Consider the following 19,638-nt stretch of genomic DNA (forward strand, 5'->3'; position numbering starts at 1 on the left):
ACCGTTGACGGAGCTGACGACCAAACGCCACTCACGAATGGTGAAGTGGAACCCTGCGGCGGAGGCGGCTTTCCTCAACCTGAAGCGAGCACTCTGCTCCAGTCCGATCCTGGTGGCACCAGACTTCAAGAAGGAATTCATTGTCCAAGCGGATGCTTCGGAGGTGGGTCTGGGTGCTGTCCTCACCCAGGCACATGACGGTGAAGAACATCCCATTCTCTACCTAAGCAGAAAGTTACTTCCAAGAGAGAAGAACTATTCAACGGTGGAGAAAGAATGTCTGGCTGTAGTCTGGGCCCTGGAGTCCCTTCGGTTCTATCTCCTGGGCCGACGTTTCATGGTGGTATCTGATCACGCCCCTCTGCAGTGGATGGCCAAGAACAAGGAATCAAACAGTAGAGTAACCAGATGGTTTTTGAGCTTGCAACCGTTTAACTTTTCTGTTGTCCACAGGGCTGGCAAGCACCACGGCAATGCGGACGCCCTCTCCCGGCGTGATGCCTTCTTCGCTGCCTTTACCCCGACGAGGACGTCGGTCCCGAGGAGGGGGATGTGTGATGTCACGAGAGGCTGTGTCCTGGAGGGACGTTACATCCCCCTGAGGTGGCTGCAAACCCAGACAGCTATGGCTCCATCTGCTGGTATGGTCGGGAACTCCACCCCTCTATGGCCAATCTTCCCACGCAGCTGAAACAAATCAGGAGCTGATGAGCTGAAGGTTTTGGGAAGGGAAGAGACACACGGAGGGAGTGTGTGGGGGGTGAAGAAACACAGTCTCCAACCTGGGCTCTCTGGAGGACAAGAGTGCTGCACGTCCACTTCCAGGAGGAGTATAAGGATTTGGAGATACTTACCTTTGGGAAATACTCACCTTTGGATATATGCACCTGTGGAAATACGTGAGAGACATTTGGAAGGACTTTTTGCTGGGTTGGCCACTAGCTGCAATGTGGACTACAGTAAGGCTGGGGAAAAGTTATCTGAGCGAGTGAGAATTATGATTTTGGATGTGGAAGAGACATCCCTGAACTGTTAACCCTTAAAGAGCCACAAGAGAACAGAATTTGGTTATATTTTCGTTAATTTCCCAAGACCTATAATAAAATCCTTGTTTTGTTTGAACCTTGTCTCCTTGCACTACTTGAGCAACCCCGCTGAAAGCTGTGTAGCCTCTCGTGACGTCACAGGTTTTAAACCTTTGCTCTTACAATTTCTGTTAACAAATTGTAGATCTTTGGTTACCACATCGTTAATCAAGACACACATAACACTAACCTCCAGAAATAGCACAGATCAATCTGACTTGGGTTCACTGCTGTGTCAAATCTGACTGGACATGAAATGTGCCATAGGAGGACTCCCACCCTAACAACCCTGTGGCCGATCGAGGACCAGGGACCAGGGTCAGCCAAATGTTTGTGGAGTGTCATGGATGTTTCTTCCCCTAATGGGTGAAGCCTCTCTGCCACAGTCCTCCTACCCAGGATCCTCCAGGATTCTCCTGCCCTGACAGGTGCTCCCTTACAAGCCTATTTGAGGAACCCAACCAGCAGTGATCAATAATTGAAGACAACACCATTACTCTCTCGGCAGTAGACAACAGCCAGCCAGCGCGTTCAGCTAGTGCCATGTCTCAAAACAACAAATGTGAGGAGACGCATGCAATCCAGAAGTTAGGTTAGGACACAGTGCATTTGTCCTGAGAGCTCTCTGTTTGTGTGTGTGTGTGTGTGTGTGTGTGTGTGTGTGTACTTGCGTGCCTGACAGTGTGCGTTGCATGTGTAAGTGTGCACACGCAAATCATATGTGTGTGTCTCTGAGTACTTGTAAGTGTGTGTGTATTTGTGTGTGTTATGAAGATGAGTAATCAGATATCATCTCTGTCTATAAAGAGTGTACTGAATCAACTTCCCCCACTGGCCCTGGCCTTCATTATTTTTTCATTCAAGCAAACAGCTGCCCTCCACCAGCAGAGTCATGGAAATGGCCCTGTGGGTGAAGTTGACTGTAACTGAATTTCCCTTCTGAATTTCTTAATTTCTCTAACAAATATCTAGAGAGAGAGAGAGAGAGAGAGACCCATGGTTGGCACACATACACACACATTCTTTTGACAGGTCAAATCTACAATACAGCCTCATAGTGGCTGTTTGATTATATGTATGTTGCTTGGTTAACCAAGCATGTGCAAAGCCACAGAGAAAACTGATCATCTATCGAAAGGGTGAACAGGGAGTACACTGCAGCTACATCAACGGGGCTGCAATGGAGCGGGTTCGAGAGCTCGGAGTCCAAATGACTAAGGACTTAAAATGGTCCACTCACACTCGCACAGTCGTGAAGAACGTGCGACAGCGCCTCTTCCCCCTTAGGAAGTTGAAAAGGTTTGGCATGGGCTCTCAAATCCTCAAAAAGTTATACAGCTGCACCATTGACAGCATCTTGACTGGCTGCATCACTGCTTGGTATGACAACTGCACCGCCCTCGATCGCATGGCGCTACAGAGGGTGGTGCGGACAGCCCAGTACATCACTGGGGCCGAGCTCCCTGCCATCCAGGATCTCTATGTCAGGCGGTGTGAAAGGAAGGCATGAGAAATCGTTAAAGACTCCAGCCACCAAAGCCATAGACTGTCCTCTCTGCTTCCGCACGGCAAGCGGTACTGGTGCATCAAGTCTGACACCAACAGACTCCTGAACATCTTCTATCCCCAAGCCATTAGACTGCTAAATAGCTAACAGAATGGCTACATGGACTATCTGAGTTAGGTTTTTGCACGGTTTCTATGCACACACTCAGGAATCTACACACTCGTGCACACTGTCACTCCAACACACACATAACATGCACACACATGTATACTGACTGTACACATATGCACACACTCAAATACAATCATAATTTACGCTGCTGCTACTCTGTTTATTATACACTGCTCAAAAAAATAAAGGGAACACTTAAACAACACATCCTGGATCTGAATGAATGAAATAATCTTATTAAATACTTTTTTCTTTACATAGTTGAATGTGCTGACAACAAAATCACACAAAAATTATCAATGGAAATCAAATTTATCAACCCATGGAGGTCTGGATTTGGAGTCACCCTCAAAATTAAAGTGGAAAACCACACTACAGGCTGATCCAACTTTGATGTAATGTCCTTAAAACAAGTCAAAATGAGGCTCAGTAGTGTGTGTGGCCTCCACGTGCCTGTATGACCTCCCTACAATGGCTGGGCATGCTCCTGATGAGGTGGCGGATGGTCTCCTGAGGGATCTCCTCCCAGACCTGGACTAAAGCATCCGCCAACTCAGTCTGTGGTGCAACGTGGCGTTGGTGGATGGAGCGAGACATGATGTCCCAGATGTGCTCAATTGGATTCAGGTCTGGGGAACGGGCGGTCCATAGCATCAATGCCTTCCTCTTGCAGGAACTGCTGACACACTCCAGCCACATGAGGTCAGCATTGTCTTGCATTAGGAGGAACCCAGGGCCAACCGCACCAGCATATGGTCTCACAAGGGGTCTGAGGATCTCATCTCGGTACCTAATGGCAGTCAGGCTACCTCTGGTGAGCACATGGAGGGCTGTGCGGCCCCCCAAAGAAATGCCACCCCACACCATGACTGACCCACCGCCAAACCGGTCATGCTGGAGGATGTTGCAGGCAGCAGAACGTTCTCCACGGCGTCTCCAGACTCTGTCACGTCTGTCACATGTGCTCAGTGTGAACCTGCTTTCATGTGTGAAGAGCACAGGGCGCCAGTGGCGAATTTGCCAATCTTGGTGTTCTCTGGCAAATGCCAAACGTCCTGCACGGTGTTGGGCTGTAAGCACAGCCTCCACCTGTGGACGTCGGGCCCTCATACCACCCTGATGGAGTCTGTTTCTGACCGTTTGAGCAGACACATGCACATTTGTGGCCTGCTGGAGGTCATTTTGCAGGGCTCTGGCAGTGCTCCTCCTGCTCCTCCTTGCACAAAGGCGGAGGTAGCGGTCCTGCTGCTGGGTTGTTGCCCTCCTACGGCCTCCTCCACGTCTCCTGATGTACTGGCCTGTCTCCTGGTAGCGCCTCCATGCTCTGGACACTACGCTGACAGACACAGCAAACCTTCTTGCCACAGCTCGCATTGATGTGCCATCCTGGATGAGCTGCACTACCTGAGCCACTTGTGTGGGTTGTAGACTCCGTCTCATGCTACCACTAGAGTGAAAGCACCGCCAGCATTCAAAAGTGACCAAAACATCAGCCAGGAAGCATAGGAACTGAGAAGTGGTCTGTGGTCACCACCTGCAGAACCACTTCTTTATTGGGGGTGTCTTGCTAATTGCCTATAATTTCCACCTGTTGTCTATTCCATTTGCACAACAGCATGTGCAATTTATTGTCAATCAGTGTTGCTTCCTAAGTGGACAGTTTGATTTCACAGAAGTGTGATTGACTTGGAGTTACATTGTGTTGTTTAAGTGTTCACTTTATTTTTTTGAGCAGTGTATATCTTGATGCCTAGTCACCTTCCCCCTATACATATCTACTCGTGGTGAGCGGGTCAGCTGTTTGTTCACCTGCACCCGCCCGCAATTGCTAATAACTCATCTGCAATCACCCGACTATATGTGATTAATTGAAAATCTGAGGCCCGCACCCGAACCTAACCCGCTAATATAGAAAATGCGGTGTAGGCTACAGTCAGAGATGGCGGAATGATATATTGACAGGGGGTGCAGGATTTTTTGGGGTCTGATTTAGATATGTTTCTGCTTATAATTTCAGACATTTTAGTAGGCTATTTGTTAGTCAACTTGTCTTTAATTAACGATACATGCAGCTTCTCTTCTGTCATTATATGTTGCCATAGAAGACTAAATAAACCCTGGCTCACCAGAATTATGTAATAGATTGATTGAATGAATACTTCAATCTAGTTGACATCGGTAAAGGTTTCTCTGTCATCTCTGCTTCTTTCGTTGAGCAAAGACGTTTAGGGACCGGGAAGAAAACGCAATAGCCTAACTCTAAAAAAACGGAAAAGATTTTCTGTGCCAAATTTCCAAACTACATCAGTTTCACCGGTTGCAAGGAAATAGAAAGCTGTGAAAACGACCCAACATGTTTCTGATAAGATTTCAGTTTGGCTTGGATGCATATTTTATGTGGTTGAAATACTATCAGCTTTTATGATCTTGATCAAGATAGTCCCTCTACAGACAGTATCTAACTGCGCCTCACAATCATCACACATAACATAGCCAGCACTGGTATGTATCATCCTCGTTTACCACTTCACCAAATCTTTCCCAAACTACTTTTCTGGTTCTCCCTTCTCTTTATATTCAACTCTCCATTTCACAGCTTTTCTCTTATTGAATTAAACTCTGACATTGTCCTTTTTGCCTGCGTGGCCTCCACAATCACCCGACCTAGACCCAATTGAGATGGTTTGGGTTGAAGGAAAAGCAGCCAACAAGTGCTCAGCATACGTGGGAACTCCTTCAAGACAGTTGGAGAATGCCAAGAGTGTGCAAAGCTGTCATCAAAGCAAAGCGTGGCTACTTTGAAGAATCACAAATATAAAATATATTTTGATTAACACTTATTTGGTTACATGATTCCATATGTGTTATTTCATAGTTTTGATGTCTTCACTATTATTCTACAATGTAGAAAATAGCAAAAATAAAGAAAAACCCTGGAATGAGTAGGTGTGTCCAAACTTCTGATTGGTACTGTATATATCTTTAAAAAAATATATATTTCCTTTATTTTTTCCCCTAACCCTACCACCCCTCCCCTAATTCGAGTAAACTAATGGACAACAACACTTAGGCTTCTACTTCCAGCTTATACATACTATATACATTTTACGGACACAATGTATTTTACAATAGTTATATTTTGTTTGTTTTTAATCCCATCCTTCAGCTACCCTTAACCCCTCCCATCTATCTTTGAAGACCATCCAGTTTGATTTCTATTGGCCACATATTTTTAACTGTGCTGTTTCAAAAAAAGTTCTGAACCTATATACATTTTACGGACACAGTATATTTTACATTAGCTATCTTGTTGCTTTTAGTCCCACCCTTCAGCTCCACTCAACCCCTCCCATCTATCCTTTAACACCATCCATTTTTTTCTTCTATTTGCCATATATGTTTTAACTGTGCTGTGATGTTTCACAAAACGTCTGAACCTTTCTATTCTCATAGTTTATACAGATTGTAAATTAAAGATAAACATTTTTGCTAAAGGTATTATTATATTATTGATTGATTGACTGAGACTTTTAAAATCACCCAGCAGTGCTATTTGCAGAGTTCCGGTAAATGTTGCAATTCTTCAGCCATTATAACGGCGCACTGGAGAAAAACAAAACACACGGGTGAATATCCCGGCGAATACAGTACATAAAGCATTTAACGATTATCGACACCTCCACATGAAACAATCACACACAAAGACATTGGGGGCAGAGGGAATACTTATACAGGGACTGATGAGGGGATATGAACCAGGTGTGTGTAAAACAAGACAAAACAAATGGAATGATGAGATGAGGAGCGGCAGTGGCTAGAAGGCCGGTGACGACGAACGCTGAAGCCTGCCCGAACAAGGAGAGGAGGCAGCTTCGGAAGAAGTCGTGACAGCCATTCCTGGCCCTGCAACCAAAAACAAGCTAAATATGGGCAGTACCAAAACAAATGATCTAATGATTCTGTCTCTTCGCAGCAAATGGGTTGGGCAGAGTTGGGATGGTTGTATCTCCAATATATACATAACGTTCTATTGGTTGCAAGAATTTTGTATAATAATTTAAATTGAAAGATTATATGTTTTGAATCCGCCGTCGTTTTGTGTATCAGTTCATAAACCATGTGCCATGGAATCAGTACATCAAAAATCTCTTCCCAACTATTTTGCAATCTATCTGGCACAGCTGTAATTTTTTGGGTCCTTAAATGAAACTGGTATACTTTTTTATTTATCACAATTTTCTTTAACCAATTTTGGTCTTTAATGCAGGGCCAACAGACAAGTTCCTTACTTTTTCCCCTTCCACTTGTCTCTTCCATTCCAGTAATGCTGCAATTAGTTGGTTGTAATTTTGGGTAGAGCAGACATTTCCATATATTTTTGTTAGCTGCATGTGTGACATAACTCCACCAGTCCTATTTATGATATAATTTACAAAGATTATATATATGTATATATATATATATATATATATATATATATATATATATATATATATATATATATATATATATATATATATATATGCACCACCGTTCAAAAGTTTGGGGTCACTTAGAAATTTCCTAGTTTTCCATGCAAAATTAATAGCAAAAAATTAGAAATAATGATTTTTAATTGAAATAATAATTGTGTCCTTCAAACTTTGCTTTCATCAAAGAATCCTCCATTTGCAGCAATTATAGCCTTGCAGACCTTTGGCATTCTAGTTGTTAATTTGTTGAGGTAATCTGAAGAGATGTCACCCCATGCTTCCTGAAGCACCTCCCACAAGTTGGATTGGCTTGATGGGCACTTCTTACGGTCAAGCTGCTCCCACAACAGCTCAATAGGGTTGAGATCCGGTGACTGTGCTGGCCACTCCATTATAGACAGAATACCAGCTGACTGCTTCTTCCCTAAATAGTTATTGTATAGTTTGGAGCTGTGCTTTTGGTCCTGTTGTGTCCTGTTTTGTCCTGTTGTAGGAGGAAATTGGCTTCAATCAAGCGCCGTCCACAGGGTATGGCAAGGCGTTGTAAAATGGAGTGTTAGCCTTCCTTCTTCAAGATCCCTTTTACCCTGTACAAATCTCCCACTTTACCACCACCAAAGCACCCCCAGACCATCACATTGCCTCCACTATGCTTGACAGATGGCATCAAGCACTCCTCCAGCATCTTTTCATTTGGTCTGCGTCTCACAAATGTTCTTCTTTGTGATCCGAACACCTCAAACTTCGATTTGTCTGTCCATAACACTTTTTTTCAATCTTCCTCTGTCCAGTGTCTGTGTTCTTTTGCCCATCTTAATCTTTTATTTTTATTGGCCAGTCTGAGATATGGCTTTTTCTTTGCAACTCTGCCTAGAAGGTCAGCATCCCGGAGTCACCTCTTCACTGTTGACATTGAGACTGGTGTTTTGCGAGTACTATTTAATTAAGCTGCCAGTTGAGGACCTGTGAGGCGTCTGTTTCTCAAACTAGACACTCTAATGTATTTGTCCTCTTGCTCAGTTGTGCACCGGGGCCTCCCACTCCTCTTTCTATTCTGGTTAGAGCCAGTTTGCGCTGTTCTGTGAAGGGAATAGTACACAGCGATAAACGAGATCTTCAGTTTCTTGGCAATTTCTTGCATGGAATAGCCTTCATTTCTCAGAACAAGAATAGACTGACGCGTTTCAGAAGAAAGTTATTTGTTTCTGGCCATTTTGAACCTGTAATCGAACCCACAATTCCTGATGCTCCAGACACTCAATTAGTCTCAAGAAGGCCAGTTTTATTGCTTCTTTAATCAGCACAACAGTTATCAGCTGTGCTAACATAATTGCAAAAGGTTTTTCTAATGATCAATTAGCCATTTAAAATGATAAACTTGGATTAGCAAACACAACGTGCCGTTGGAACACAGGACTGATGGTTGCTGATAATGGGCCTCTGTACGCCTATGTAGATATTCCATTAAAAATCAGCCGTTTCCATCTACAATAGCCATTTACAACATTAACAGTGTCTACACTGTATTTCTGATCAATTTGATGTTATTTTAATGGACAATCAAATTGCTTTTATTTCGAAAACAAGGACATTTCTAAGTGACCCCAAACCTTTGAACGGTAGTGTATATATTTTTTAAATAGCTACTGTATATATGTGATGCTTCCTCTCCTCCTTCTTGCTGTAGCAAGGGAATGCTTTGATGTTGATTCGAAATAAGGACAATTAATGTTTAGCAGTTCCCTCAAGATTCAGTATTTAAGTATTTTCTAAGTCTAAGAGTGGCATTTGTGTTGCAAGAAGAAAATACATGGTTGAACATGTACTACATGTTCAGTAGCCTACAGTAGTACTATAGTATAACAAGATATTGGAGCACATCAGTCAAAAACCCAATTGGGATTTTACACACTAACAGTATCCAAACTAGCACTGTGATAGCTACACTGAGATAAGGTACAGTAAATCGCGAGAGAGTTGATTTGATATGATTTGAGAGAGAGAGAGAGAGAGAGAGGCACAATGACCTCTAGTTGGCCTTCAGCTCAGTAGGATGCCTTTAGCTCTCTCTCTCTCTCTCTCTCTCTCTCTCTCTCTCTCTCTCTCTCTCTCTCTCTCTCTCTCTCTCTCTCTCTCTCTCTCTCTCTCTCTCTCTCTCTCTCTTTTATCTTTCTCCTCTCTCTCTCCCTCCCTCCTTCATTCTGTATTGTACACTACAGATCTCACCACCACACTGGCACATACCATAAACCATACACATACACACCAGTCCATGTGTCACACACACTCAGACTTGCTGAGAGCTATCAGTGGAGAAGCTCTGTGCTGGGTCCGCAGAGTGCCCTGCTGATCCAGTCTGCCTGACAGTTGTGTGTGTGTGTGTGTGTGTTTGTGTGCGCGTGCGCGCATGCATGCGTGCGTACATCACTCTACCCAAGACTCAGCTTGTCAGCACTGAAGAGGAGAGGAGTTGGGTGGCTGGAGTCTTTTACCATTTTTAGGGCCTTCCACTGACACCGCCTGGAATAGAGGTCCTGAATGGCAGGGAGCTCGGCCCCAGTGATCAAATCAAATCAAAATGCGCTGAATACAACAGGTGTAGACCTTACAGTGAAATGCTTACTTACAAGCCCTTAACCAACAATGCAGTTTTAAGAAAAGATACCCAAAAAATATACCAAAAAATATGAAATAAAATAAAATGAAATAAATGTTACAAATAATGAAAGAGCAGCAGTAAAAAGTGATGTACTGGGCCGTACGCACTACCCTCTGTAGCGCCTTGCGGTCGGATGCCAAGCAGTTGCCATACTAAGCGGTGATGCTCTCAATGGTGTACCTGTAGAACTTTTTGAAGATCTGAGGGTCCATGCCGAATCTCTTCAGCCTCCTGAGGGGGAAGAGGCGTTGTCATGCCTTCTTCACAACTGTGTTGGTGTGTGTGGACCATGATAAATCCTTAGTGATGTGGACACCAAGGTACTTGAAATTCTCGATCCGCTCCACTTATTGATGGTGTTGGAGTTGTGCACGGATGTGTTGTTGCCTACCCTCACCACCTGGGAGCGGCCCGTCAGGAAGTCCAGGATCCAGATGCAGAGGGAGGTGTTCACTCCCAGGGTCCTGAGTTTGGAGGGCTCTATGGTGTTGAACGCTGAACTATAGTCAATGAACCGCATTCTGACATAGGTGTTCCTCTTGTCCAGGTGAGAAAGGGCAGTGTGGGGTGCAATAGAGATTGTGTCATCTGTGGATCTTTTGGGGCGGTATGCGAATTGGAGTGGGTCCAGTGTGTCTGGGATAATGGTGTTGATGTGAGCTATAACCAGCCTTTCAAATCATTTCATGGCTATGAGGCAATAGTCATTTAGACAGGTTACCTTGGTGTTCTTGGGCACAGGGACTATGGTGGTCTGCTTGAAACATGCAGATATAACAGATTGGTTCAGGGAGAGTTTGAAAATATCAGTGAAGATACTTGCCAGCTGGTTAGTGCATGCTCTGAGTACGCATCCTGGTAATCCATCTGGCCCCGCGGTCTTGTGAATGTTAACCTTTTTAAAGGTCTTACTCACATCGGCTACGGATAGCGAGATCACACAGTCGTCCGGACTGGTGCTCTCATGCATGGTTCAATGTTGCTTGCCTCGAAGCGAGCATAAAATGAATTTAGCTCGTCTGGTAGGCTTGCGTCACTGGGCAGCTCGCGGCTGGGTTTCCCTTTGTAATCCGTGATAGTTTGCAAGCCCTGCCACATCAGACGAGCATCAGAGCCGGCGTAGTAGGATTCGATCTTAGTCCTATATTGACTGTTTGATGGCTCGTAGGAGGTCGTAGCAGAATTTCTTATAAGAGTCCGGATTAGTGTACCGCTCCTTGAAAGCGGCAGATCTAGCTTTTAGCTCAGTGCTGATGTTGCCTGTAATCCAAGGCATCTTGTTGGGATACAGTATGTACGTACGGTCACTGTGGGGACGTCATCGTCGATGCACTTATTAATTAAACCGGTAATTGATGTGGTAAACTCCTCAATGTTATTGGATGAATCCCAGAACATATTCCAGTCTGTGCTAGCGAAACAGTCCTGTAGCTTAGCATCCGCTTTGTCGGACTACTTCCGTATTGAATGCTTCACTGGTACTTCCTGTTTGATCTTTTGCTTGTAAGCAGAAATCAGGAGGATAGAGTTATGGTCAGATTTGCCAAATGGAGGGCGGGAGAGAGCTTTGTATGCATTTCTGTGTGTGGAGTAAAGGTGAGTTGTTTCGCCTCTAGTTGCACAGGTGACACGCTGGTAAAAATTTGGTAAGACGGATTTCAGTTTCCCTGCATTAAAATCACCGACCACTAGAAGCGCCGCCTCTGGATGTGCATTTTCTTGTTTTCTTATGGCCCTGTGCAGCTCATTGAGTGTGGTCCGACTGCCAGCATCGGTTTGTGGTAGTAAATAGACAGCTATGAAAAATATAGATGAAAACTTGGTAAATAGTACCTCGAGACTTCCTTAACATTAGAGATTGCGCACCAGCTGTTGTTAACAGAGAGACACACACCTCTCCCCTTAACCTTACCCGAAGCTGCCATTCGGTCTTGACGATGCATAGAAAAACCCTCTAGATGTATATTATCCATGTCCTTGTTCAGCCACAACTCCAAGAAACATAGGATATTACAGTTCTTCAGGTGCCATTGATAGGATAGTCTCGAACGGAGCTCGTCCACTTTGTTCTCTAGTGATTGTATGTTGGCCAGTAGAACGAAGGGTAGAGGCAAATTATTTACTCGTGGACGTAGTCTCGTCAGGGAGCCCACTCGTTTGCCTCTCTTGCACCATCTCTTTCTCTTTCGAGTCCCGGGGATTAGGGCCTGGTCCGGAATGAGCAGTATATCCACAGAAGCTGTTTTCGGTCATAGGAAATTATGGCGGAAATATTATGTAGAAAAAAATTTTGATCAGTGTAAAAAAACACACAAAATAGCAGAATTGGTCAGGAGCCCGTAAGACGGCAGCTATCCACTGCAGCACCAACCTGCTGTTCTCTCTCTCTCTCTCTCTCTCTTTCTCGCTCTCCTCTCTCTAGCTCTCTCTCTCTCACACCAGCTGTCTCGACCTCTGAATGCTCAGTTATGAAAAGCCAACTGACATTTACTCCTGAGGTTCTGACCTGTTCCACCCTCTATAACCACTGTGGTTATTATTTGACCCTGCTGGTCATCTATGAATGTTTGAACATCTTAAAGAACGATCTGGCCTTAATGGCCATGTACTCTTAGAATCTCCACCAGGCACAGCCAGAAGAGGACTGGCCACCCCTGGTTCCTCTCTAGGTTTCTTCCTAGGTTCCTGCCTTTCTAGAGAGTTTTCCCTAGCCACCGTGCTTCTACATCTGCATTGCTTGCTCTTTGGGGTTTTAGGCTGGGTTTCTGTAAAAGCACTTTGTGACATCTGCTGATGTAAAAAGGGCTTTATAAATACATTTGATTGATTAATTGATTGATTGGTTGATTGCAGTATGAGGCCTTCTGAATGTCTACTTCACGAACTGAACCCGCCAGATGTTTTTTACTCTATTCTGAAGTTAATTCAGCACTAAGTGGTTAGGTGCTGTGCCTTGATGTTTGCAATTCCTCTACTGTACCACCAGAAATCTGCCCAGCTGATAGAGATTGATTGATATCAATAAACACAAAGGATGACAATGTGTATGTCAACACAGGCTAGGCAGTGTGAACAGATGTGAGCAGCTAAAATACAACTAGCTTTTTTGTTAATGATGACTGGAAGGTTTAGGAAGCATGGTATCCCATTTGAACAACTTCAGTCTTTCAAATAAACTGAGTAATAAAATGTCTGTGTCGTCAGTAGTTTTCTTGGTCTTCTAAGGTTTGTGTTTGTACCTGCTTTTTTCTGATGTGTGAGAAGCAGTCAGTCAGTCAGAGTCAGTCAGTCAGAGTCAGAGTCAGTCAGTCAGTCAGAGTCAGTCAGTCAGAGTCAGTCAGTCTATACCGTACAGCAGCTCACTGCTGTATTGTGGTCTAAAAATAGCACAATCTTCTATTATTAGACAGCACATCCAAGGTCCTGTCAGGAAGAAAACTATTAGCACATCCAAGGTCCTGTCAGGAAGGGGACTATCAGCACATCAATGGTCCTGTCAGGAAGGGGACTATCAGTACCATTCTGAGGGCTGTTCTGATGCAGAAGGTTGTGTTTATTATAACATCAATATGAACACATAAGTGTGTCAAAAATAAACCAATGATAAATCAATATACCCTAAAAATAAGATCAAATTGAGACCAGCTCCAATAGGGGAAGGATAAAAAAAATAACAAATGTAAACACACAGCAATTAAAAAAGAGAGATAGCTTTATTTAAAATGTCATGATACCACTGTCAGTTCTGCCATGATATTATCATTTGTTACGTTCATAATTTTGAAATGATTATGTGCGGAACAGAACATAATGGTTTTGGGTTTGCATGCTGAACTGGAACAGTAATTGAGCTTGCTTTCTGTCAGGCTTCAGTCCTCTGCTCTCTCTCTCTCGCCTATATAGTGGAGATTTACAGCTCTGTCCTGTGCCTCCAACACTAACTCATCTCATTCGTCATTCAGCTGGATGCCCTCATTTGCAAATCTCATCTGCACCACAACCACAGTAGTAAAAACTGTGGCTCTTCTGACGAACAAATAGACTAACTAGAGAGCTAGTGGTGGTAGATATAGTGAAACATCTAAGGCAACCAATCTTTTCCCATCTCACTCCATCTGTTCTTTTTCTGACTGACTCAGAGCATGTGTAGGCTGTAGGACGCATGTGGGCTGTGCTATTGTATAACACACTCTGAAGAGCTTTTCTATGAAGTCCTCCCAAGCTGCAGTAGATTGCTGGCTGTTCAGGTTTAGGGAACAGTGCAGCACCTAGCTCTGTGCAGGTATAAGATGCACAACATGGCTCTAGACAAAATGAGGGTTCACTACTACACTGCCTGGTTCAGTGCAGGTTTAGCGACATTATCTGGCTCTGTGCAGGTTTAGGCTAGAGGGTTAGGGTAATGGTTTGGGATGGGTTAGGGAACACTACCTACCTGGCTCGGTGCAGTTCTTATCCAGTGTGTCATTGTCCCCGTCCAAGGCCATCAGCCTGCGTCCCAGACGGTCTGATGTGTCAGCCAGCCCCTGCTCCAGGACCAGACCATGTCCTACAACAGGAAAGAGACAGGCAGTGAACATGTATTGAAACACTGGGCTCTGCATTCCAAATGTCACCCTATTCCCTATTTAGTGCACTTCATTTGACCAGGGCCGATGTGGTGCAGATTCATGTGGTGAATCTGTCAGAGGAGCAAAAGGTCCAATGTTGATTAAACAAACAAGCTGTAATAGAGGTGGTCAGATATTCAGCACCATTAAAGCAGACAGCGACAACATTGAAATGTGGAAGTTCAGTACCATAGGAGAGTGGACAGCGACCGTCTCAGGTGCAACCACTCCCCACTTGGAGAATCCCTGGAAATAAATCTAGGAAGGTCTAACCAGGAAGTCAGATGCTTGGAATGTAGTTAGGACTAACCAATGCTATAAGGGTGGCAGTCTATAATACTTATTGAGCTCTGTGTTGTGCTTTATCAAACTTATCAACATGTAAATCGTTTGATGCCACTGTGTGTCTGAATATAATGGGACTCATTTGTATGTAAAACAATGAGCCTGCTTACAACGGACAAGCCAGTGCTATCTCCAGCTCTAACAGTTGCTTGTCTGTGATTACGTTTCTTCCATCCTCTTACGCATGATATCATTTGTTATAATCCCTTAAGCTCCTAGTTACTCTAATACAATTAGTGAACTCTCTCTGACACATTTTATCCAAACAGTTGATGTTCAAATCAGGGGTTGGAACTGGTTCGGGGGAAAAACAACTACAACCGGAAAATAACGAAATAATTTGAGGAAAGGAAACAAAACCGGAAACGAAAGTGATCTCTAATGTCCCGGAACATAACCGTTATTTTCTAATCTTGAGAACCGGTTAATAATGTAATTTTTGATTCAGAAAATATTCCTAATGTCTAGTACATAATTCTGTAAAACAGTGAAGTTGAATGGTGTTTCCTCCGACACATTTGGTGCGGCTGGCTTCCGGGTGTTAAGATGCGCGGTTATTATGCTAGTAATAGCCTACACACATTCCCATTCAAGTCATCTCATGATGCTCAGTGCTTCAAGCACTTATCTGTCCATCAAACATGTAAACAACTAGCTTACCCATTCCATAGCAAAACTGCTCTATCCAAGCAAATTGGTGGATGTAGATGTATTTTTTACATCTTGTCTCATCACTGCAACTCCCCAATGGGCTCGGGAGGTGAAGTTGAGTCATGTGTCCTCCGAAAACATGAACTGCCAAACCACGCATCTTAACACCCGTAAGCCAGCCGCACCAAATGTGTCCGAGGAAACACCATTCAACTGGCGACTGAGGTCAAACTGCAGGCGCCACCACAAGGAGACAAATAAAGCCCCCCCGGCCAAACCCTCCCCTAACCCGGACGACGCTGGGCCAATTGTGTCCCGATCACGGCCAGTTGTGATACAGCCCGGAATCGAACCTGGGTCTGCAGTGACACCTCTACCACTGCGCCACTCGGGAGGCCTGATGGATTGAGGTTTTATCGAGATCCCCATTAGCCGACGCCAATGGTGACAGCTAGTCTTCCTGGGGTCCGACACATAACGAAAAAGACATTAGAGACAAAAATACTTTAGAATTGACATACAAATGTGAGTAAATTAATTAGCTAAATTTAAAACTATGTTGATTACAGGGGGTAAAAAATTCAACGAAAAGGAACTATATGAACCGTTACTTTTTGGGGTTTGAACCGGTTCAGAACTTTATTATGCTGGTCGGAGCACTGGAATGGAACGAAATAAGTAGGGATTCTGCTCGGAATGGAACGATTGGAAAATAATTGTGTGTTTGTGAGTGTGTGTGGAGAAAGTTACAAAGATTAACATATTTCAGGAGTCAGGAATTTGATAGATGTGTGGTTCATTAAATCTCCTCACCAGTTGTGAACTAATCTGGTATGGATAAGTGAGGGGTAATTTATATCAAAGGCAAGACAGCATCAGACATGGACACATTCACAAATGCTTGCCTCTAAAATTATTGTGCATTCTGGAGTATTTAACTTAATGTTGACAGTTTATAAGTGATTCCTCCATATTGGTGGTAGAACACTTAATACCATAATGCCATAATACAATTTCTATGGCTTGTCCTGTAATAAGTTGCTGATTCAAAGTCTTGACTGTTCAACTCTATCCCTATCTTTCTATTGTTTGCATCATTTTGTAACATTGATGTAACAATTTAATTAATGATCAAGAACGAAAGATTAACACTGACAATTGAGTGACCTCTCCTGAAATAATAATTCAAGGATTTGTCACAGTTCATATAGAATATGTTATGTCCTTGTACATAATTTAATAAACGTAGGTAATAGTTATTCTTTTTCAGCTCTTACACATAATCTATGGCACCAAAAGGGCCAAGTGCATACAAGTAAATGTGTGTTAAATCATGTTCTATACAAAAACATGAACAGGTTTTGTGATCTGACCTGATATTGACAATATATACTGTTGTTCTGTCTCTTTTCAGTCTTTTCAGAATGATGTAGTACAGTTAAATACAGGGAGGTCATATTCTGGCTGTAGTAAGGCTGGTTGAAACCGACGTGGTCTCCACAAACCCACCCAGCGGGCGAGGGACCCACCTCCCGCGCCCCCCAATAGCTCCCATATGAGGCCAAGGCGACAGAGACAGCACATGTCACAGAAAATGAATAGGAGACCAAAACAAACTTGTCTATGACCCTATTGAAGAAGTGAATACAGTATATGGTGTAAATCATGATTGATTGAGAATGATCTGCCACTCACATTATATTCTAAAACATAGCCTGTCTGAGCACACACACACACACACACACAGAGAGAGAGAGAGAGAGGGACACACACTGCGATTGCCAATCCACGTGAGTCAGTCAGGGCCATATAGGCTATAGGTGGGCAGCCTATAGGCCTTTTATGAGTGTCCCAGATGCAGTGGGAATAAACACATTCTACAAACAGAACAGAGGTGTGTGCTGCCTGCCTGCCTAGTTGAAATCATGAGCGCTGTAACCTGTTCCTCTGTAGCCTACATGTCATCTTTGGTTGAGAATGCAAGAATCTCCCAAAATGGGACACGACGCGCATGCCACAAATAACACAAATCTCCATCCCGAACCATGGTTATTATTATAGCGTCCCGCTATGCCGATTCTAGCGGATTTATATTCAGAGGCAGGCAAGCAGAAGGACCTTCAGATACATAATTCATACAAGCAGTGTCATAGATTTATGAGTTATGATATATTAATTTATCACCAATGCAGTGCGTGCTAAATTTGCGCAATCACATCATGAAATTCATTTTTTTGTTCCACATAGTCCCGTGATTATAAACGCGTTCCTCCCGGACCAACCCTGCGATCCCTTTCCCTTCGTATTCTTCTCACCTGTTTTTGTGAGCAGGGCGGACATGCACCATGCCAAACATAGAATACTGCAGATAAAACAGACTTGAACGAAAAGCATCTGTCTCCGCTTGCGAACTTTGAAGATTTTAGCTATAGCTCTCTTTTTCGACATGGTGCAGTTCTGCTCCGGTAGCGTCTCCATGTCTGTACAGTACGCGGGGACCAGGCTGGGGTATAGCGGACAGCAGGCTAGTCCTCCTCCCTCTCCCTGCAGATAGCGTCCCACTCAGCTCCGTGCCACAGATGGTTCGTACCGCAGGAATCGCTCGAGTAGGCCTATTGTTTCAAACAGCGAAGGATCGGGATGCCGTCCTCATTTCAAATGGCCGAGGCGCGGATCCCCGACCGAAGCAGCGGAGCGAACAGCTCGCATGTGTGAATGTGTGAGCTCAGTCCCGGCTCCCTCCGAGCCGCAGGGAAAACGCTACTCAGATGTTGGATTATGAAAACCACACGTGAGAATTGTGTCCTGTGGCGAGAGAATGCTGCTATAGTGTAATCAAATAAAATTACACAATCTTCCCATTTCCCATTATTATATAGGCAGGCTAGGGAGACTGCAGCCTAGGCTATATGTTTATTCTAAATATACCACTATTTCTCAAGCAGCCTAACCCCGGTGCCAGTTGGCATCTTCAAAAGCTGCCGACAGCCCCTTTATCTGTTCCAGTGTGCACCCGTCAGTCGATCCACCGTGGATTCATTACAACAAGGTTGATTTATTGGCCATTGAAAAGAGGTCATTCTCCGATATTGTTCCATCCGTTGATATTGTCTCCCTCTCCCAAAAATGCTCCGGGGCTAAATTTTTTTTATTTTAGCTCATCCCACACTTTCATTCCATCACAGCGCGCGCTCCCCCACATGTAGCTGCAACTTCTACATGTGAGTGGCGCTTGGAATGGACTTACTCCGCGGTGGTAGCCTACCACTATGCCTGTATCTACCAGCCTAGTCTATCCATCCATCCTAGCTGGAATAGATTGGCCAGCTGCCTGTATCTACTAGCCTACTCTTTCCAATCCTACCTTCCTGACCTAAATTGGCCATCTTACTGACGGCCTCAAAGACACAGGACATAATTGCAGAGGTGGTAAAAATAAAACCAACTGCAAATTATAGTAATAGTTAAAGCTGCAGTATGTAACTTTTAGGGCGGCCGACCAAATTCACATAGAAATGTGGGTTATAGATCTGTCATTCTCATTGAAAGCAAGTCTAAGAAGAGGTAGGTCCGTTCTTTGTGCGCAATTTCTATGCTTCCTGTTCTTAAGTTTCCTTCTTTACTATACTATACATTGCTTGTTTTGTCAAATAAACTGAAATTAAGCAAACTATTAGCATTTTAGCAACCAGGAAATTGCAGACATTTCTGCATATTGCACCTTTATATGCATTAATTCATGTTAAATTCATCACATGCGTGTTTAGTATTATATCCTAATTGAATCAGATTATTTTTGGCTACTGTGACCTTGCATGTTATTTTTATTATTATTATTTTTTACAATTGCAAATATTTGATCAAACTCATATTATAATTAAATAAATTATTTACACATGATTTGTGTTCCTCAATAAAACTTTACTGTATTCTGTAACAAATATTTTAAATCAATAACCATAGTTACTATGGACACCAGTAATCCTAACAATGAGTACTGAATATAATACTTGATACACTGTAGCTACATAATAATGACACCAACAGTTGGCTACACAATAATAAGAAAACTGTGTTACTGTGGTCTAAATGTAAATCTGGTGCATTATTCAAATCTAGCTAATCAAGAGGACTATCT

The 19,638-nt window shown here is 43.6% G+C and overlaps 1 protein-coding gene across 1 annotated transcript in view; it reads right to left on the reverse strand.

Moving 5' to 3' along the window:
- Positions 1 to 17,957, reverse strand: part of LOC311102685 (sodium/potassium/calcium exchanger 4-like) — a gene marked incomplete at its 3' end in the record, with an annotated part of 38,525 nt that extends 20,568 nt beyond the window's left edge. The window contains exons 1-2 of the mRNA XM_084144056.1: positions 17,816 to 17,957; positions 14,330 to 14,443 (exon numbers count right to left, since the gene is read on the reverse strand). Coding sequence (XP_084000182.1) covers positions 14,330 to 14,443; positions 17,816 to 17,948 — 247 coding nt within the window. The 5' untranslated portion in view covers positions 17,949 to 17,957. The remainder of the gene's footprint in view (positions 1 to 14,329; positions 14,444 to 17,815) is intronic.
- Between the last annotated feature and the right edge of the window lie 1,681 nt (positions 17,958 to 19,638).

This window comes from Coregonus lavaretus (genome assembly GCF_964263955.1).
Source record: "Coregonus lavaretus genome assembly, chromosome: 27".
Lineage (NCBI taxonomy): Eukaryota > Metazoa > Chordata > Actinopteri > Salmoniformes > Salmonidae > Coregonus > Coregonus lavaretus.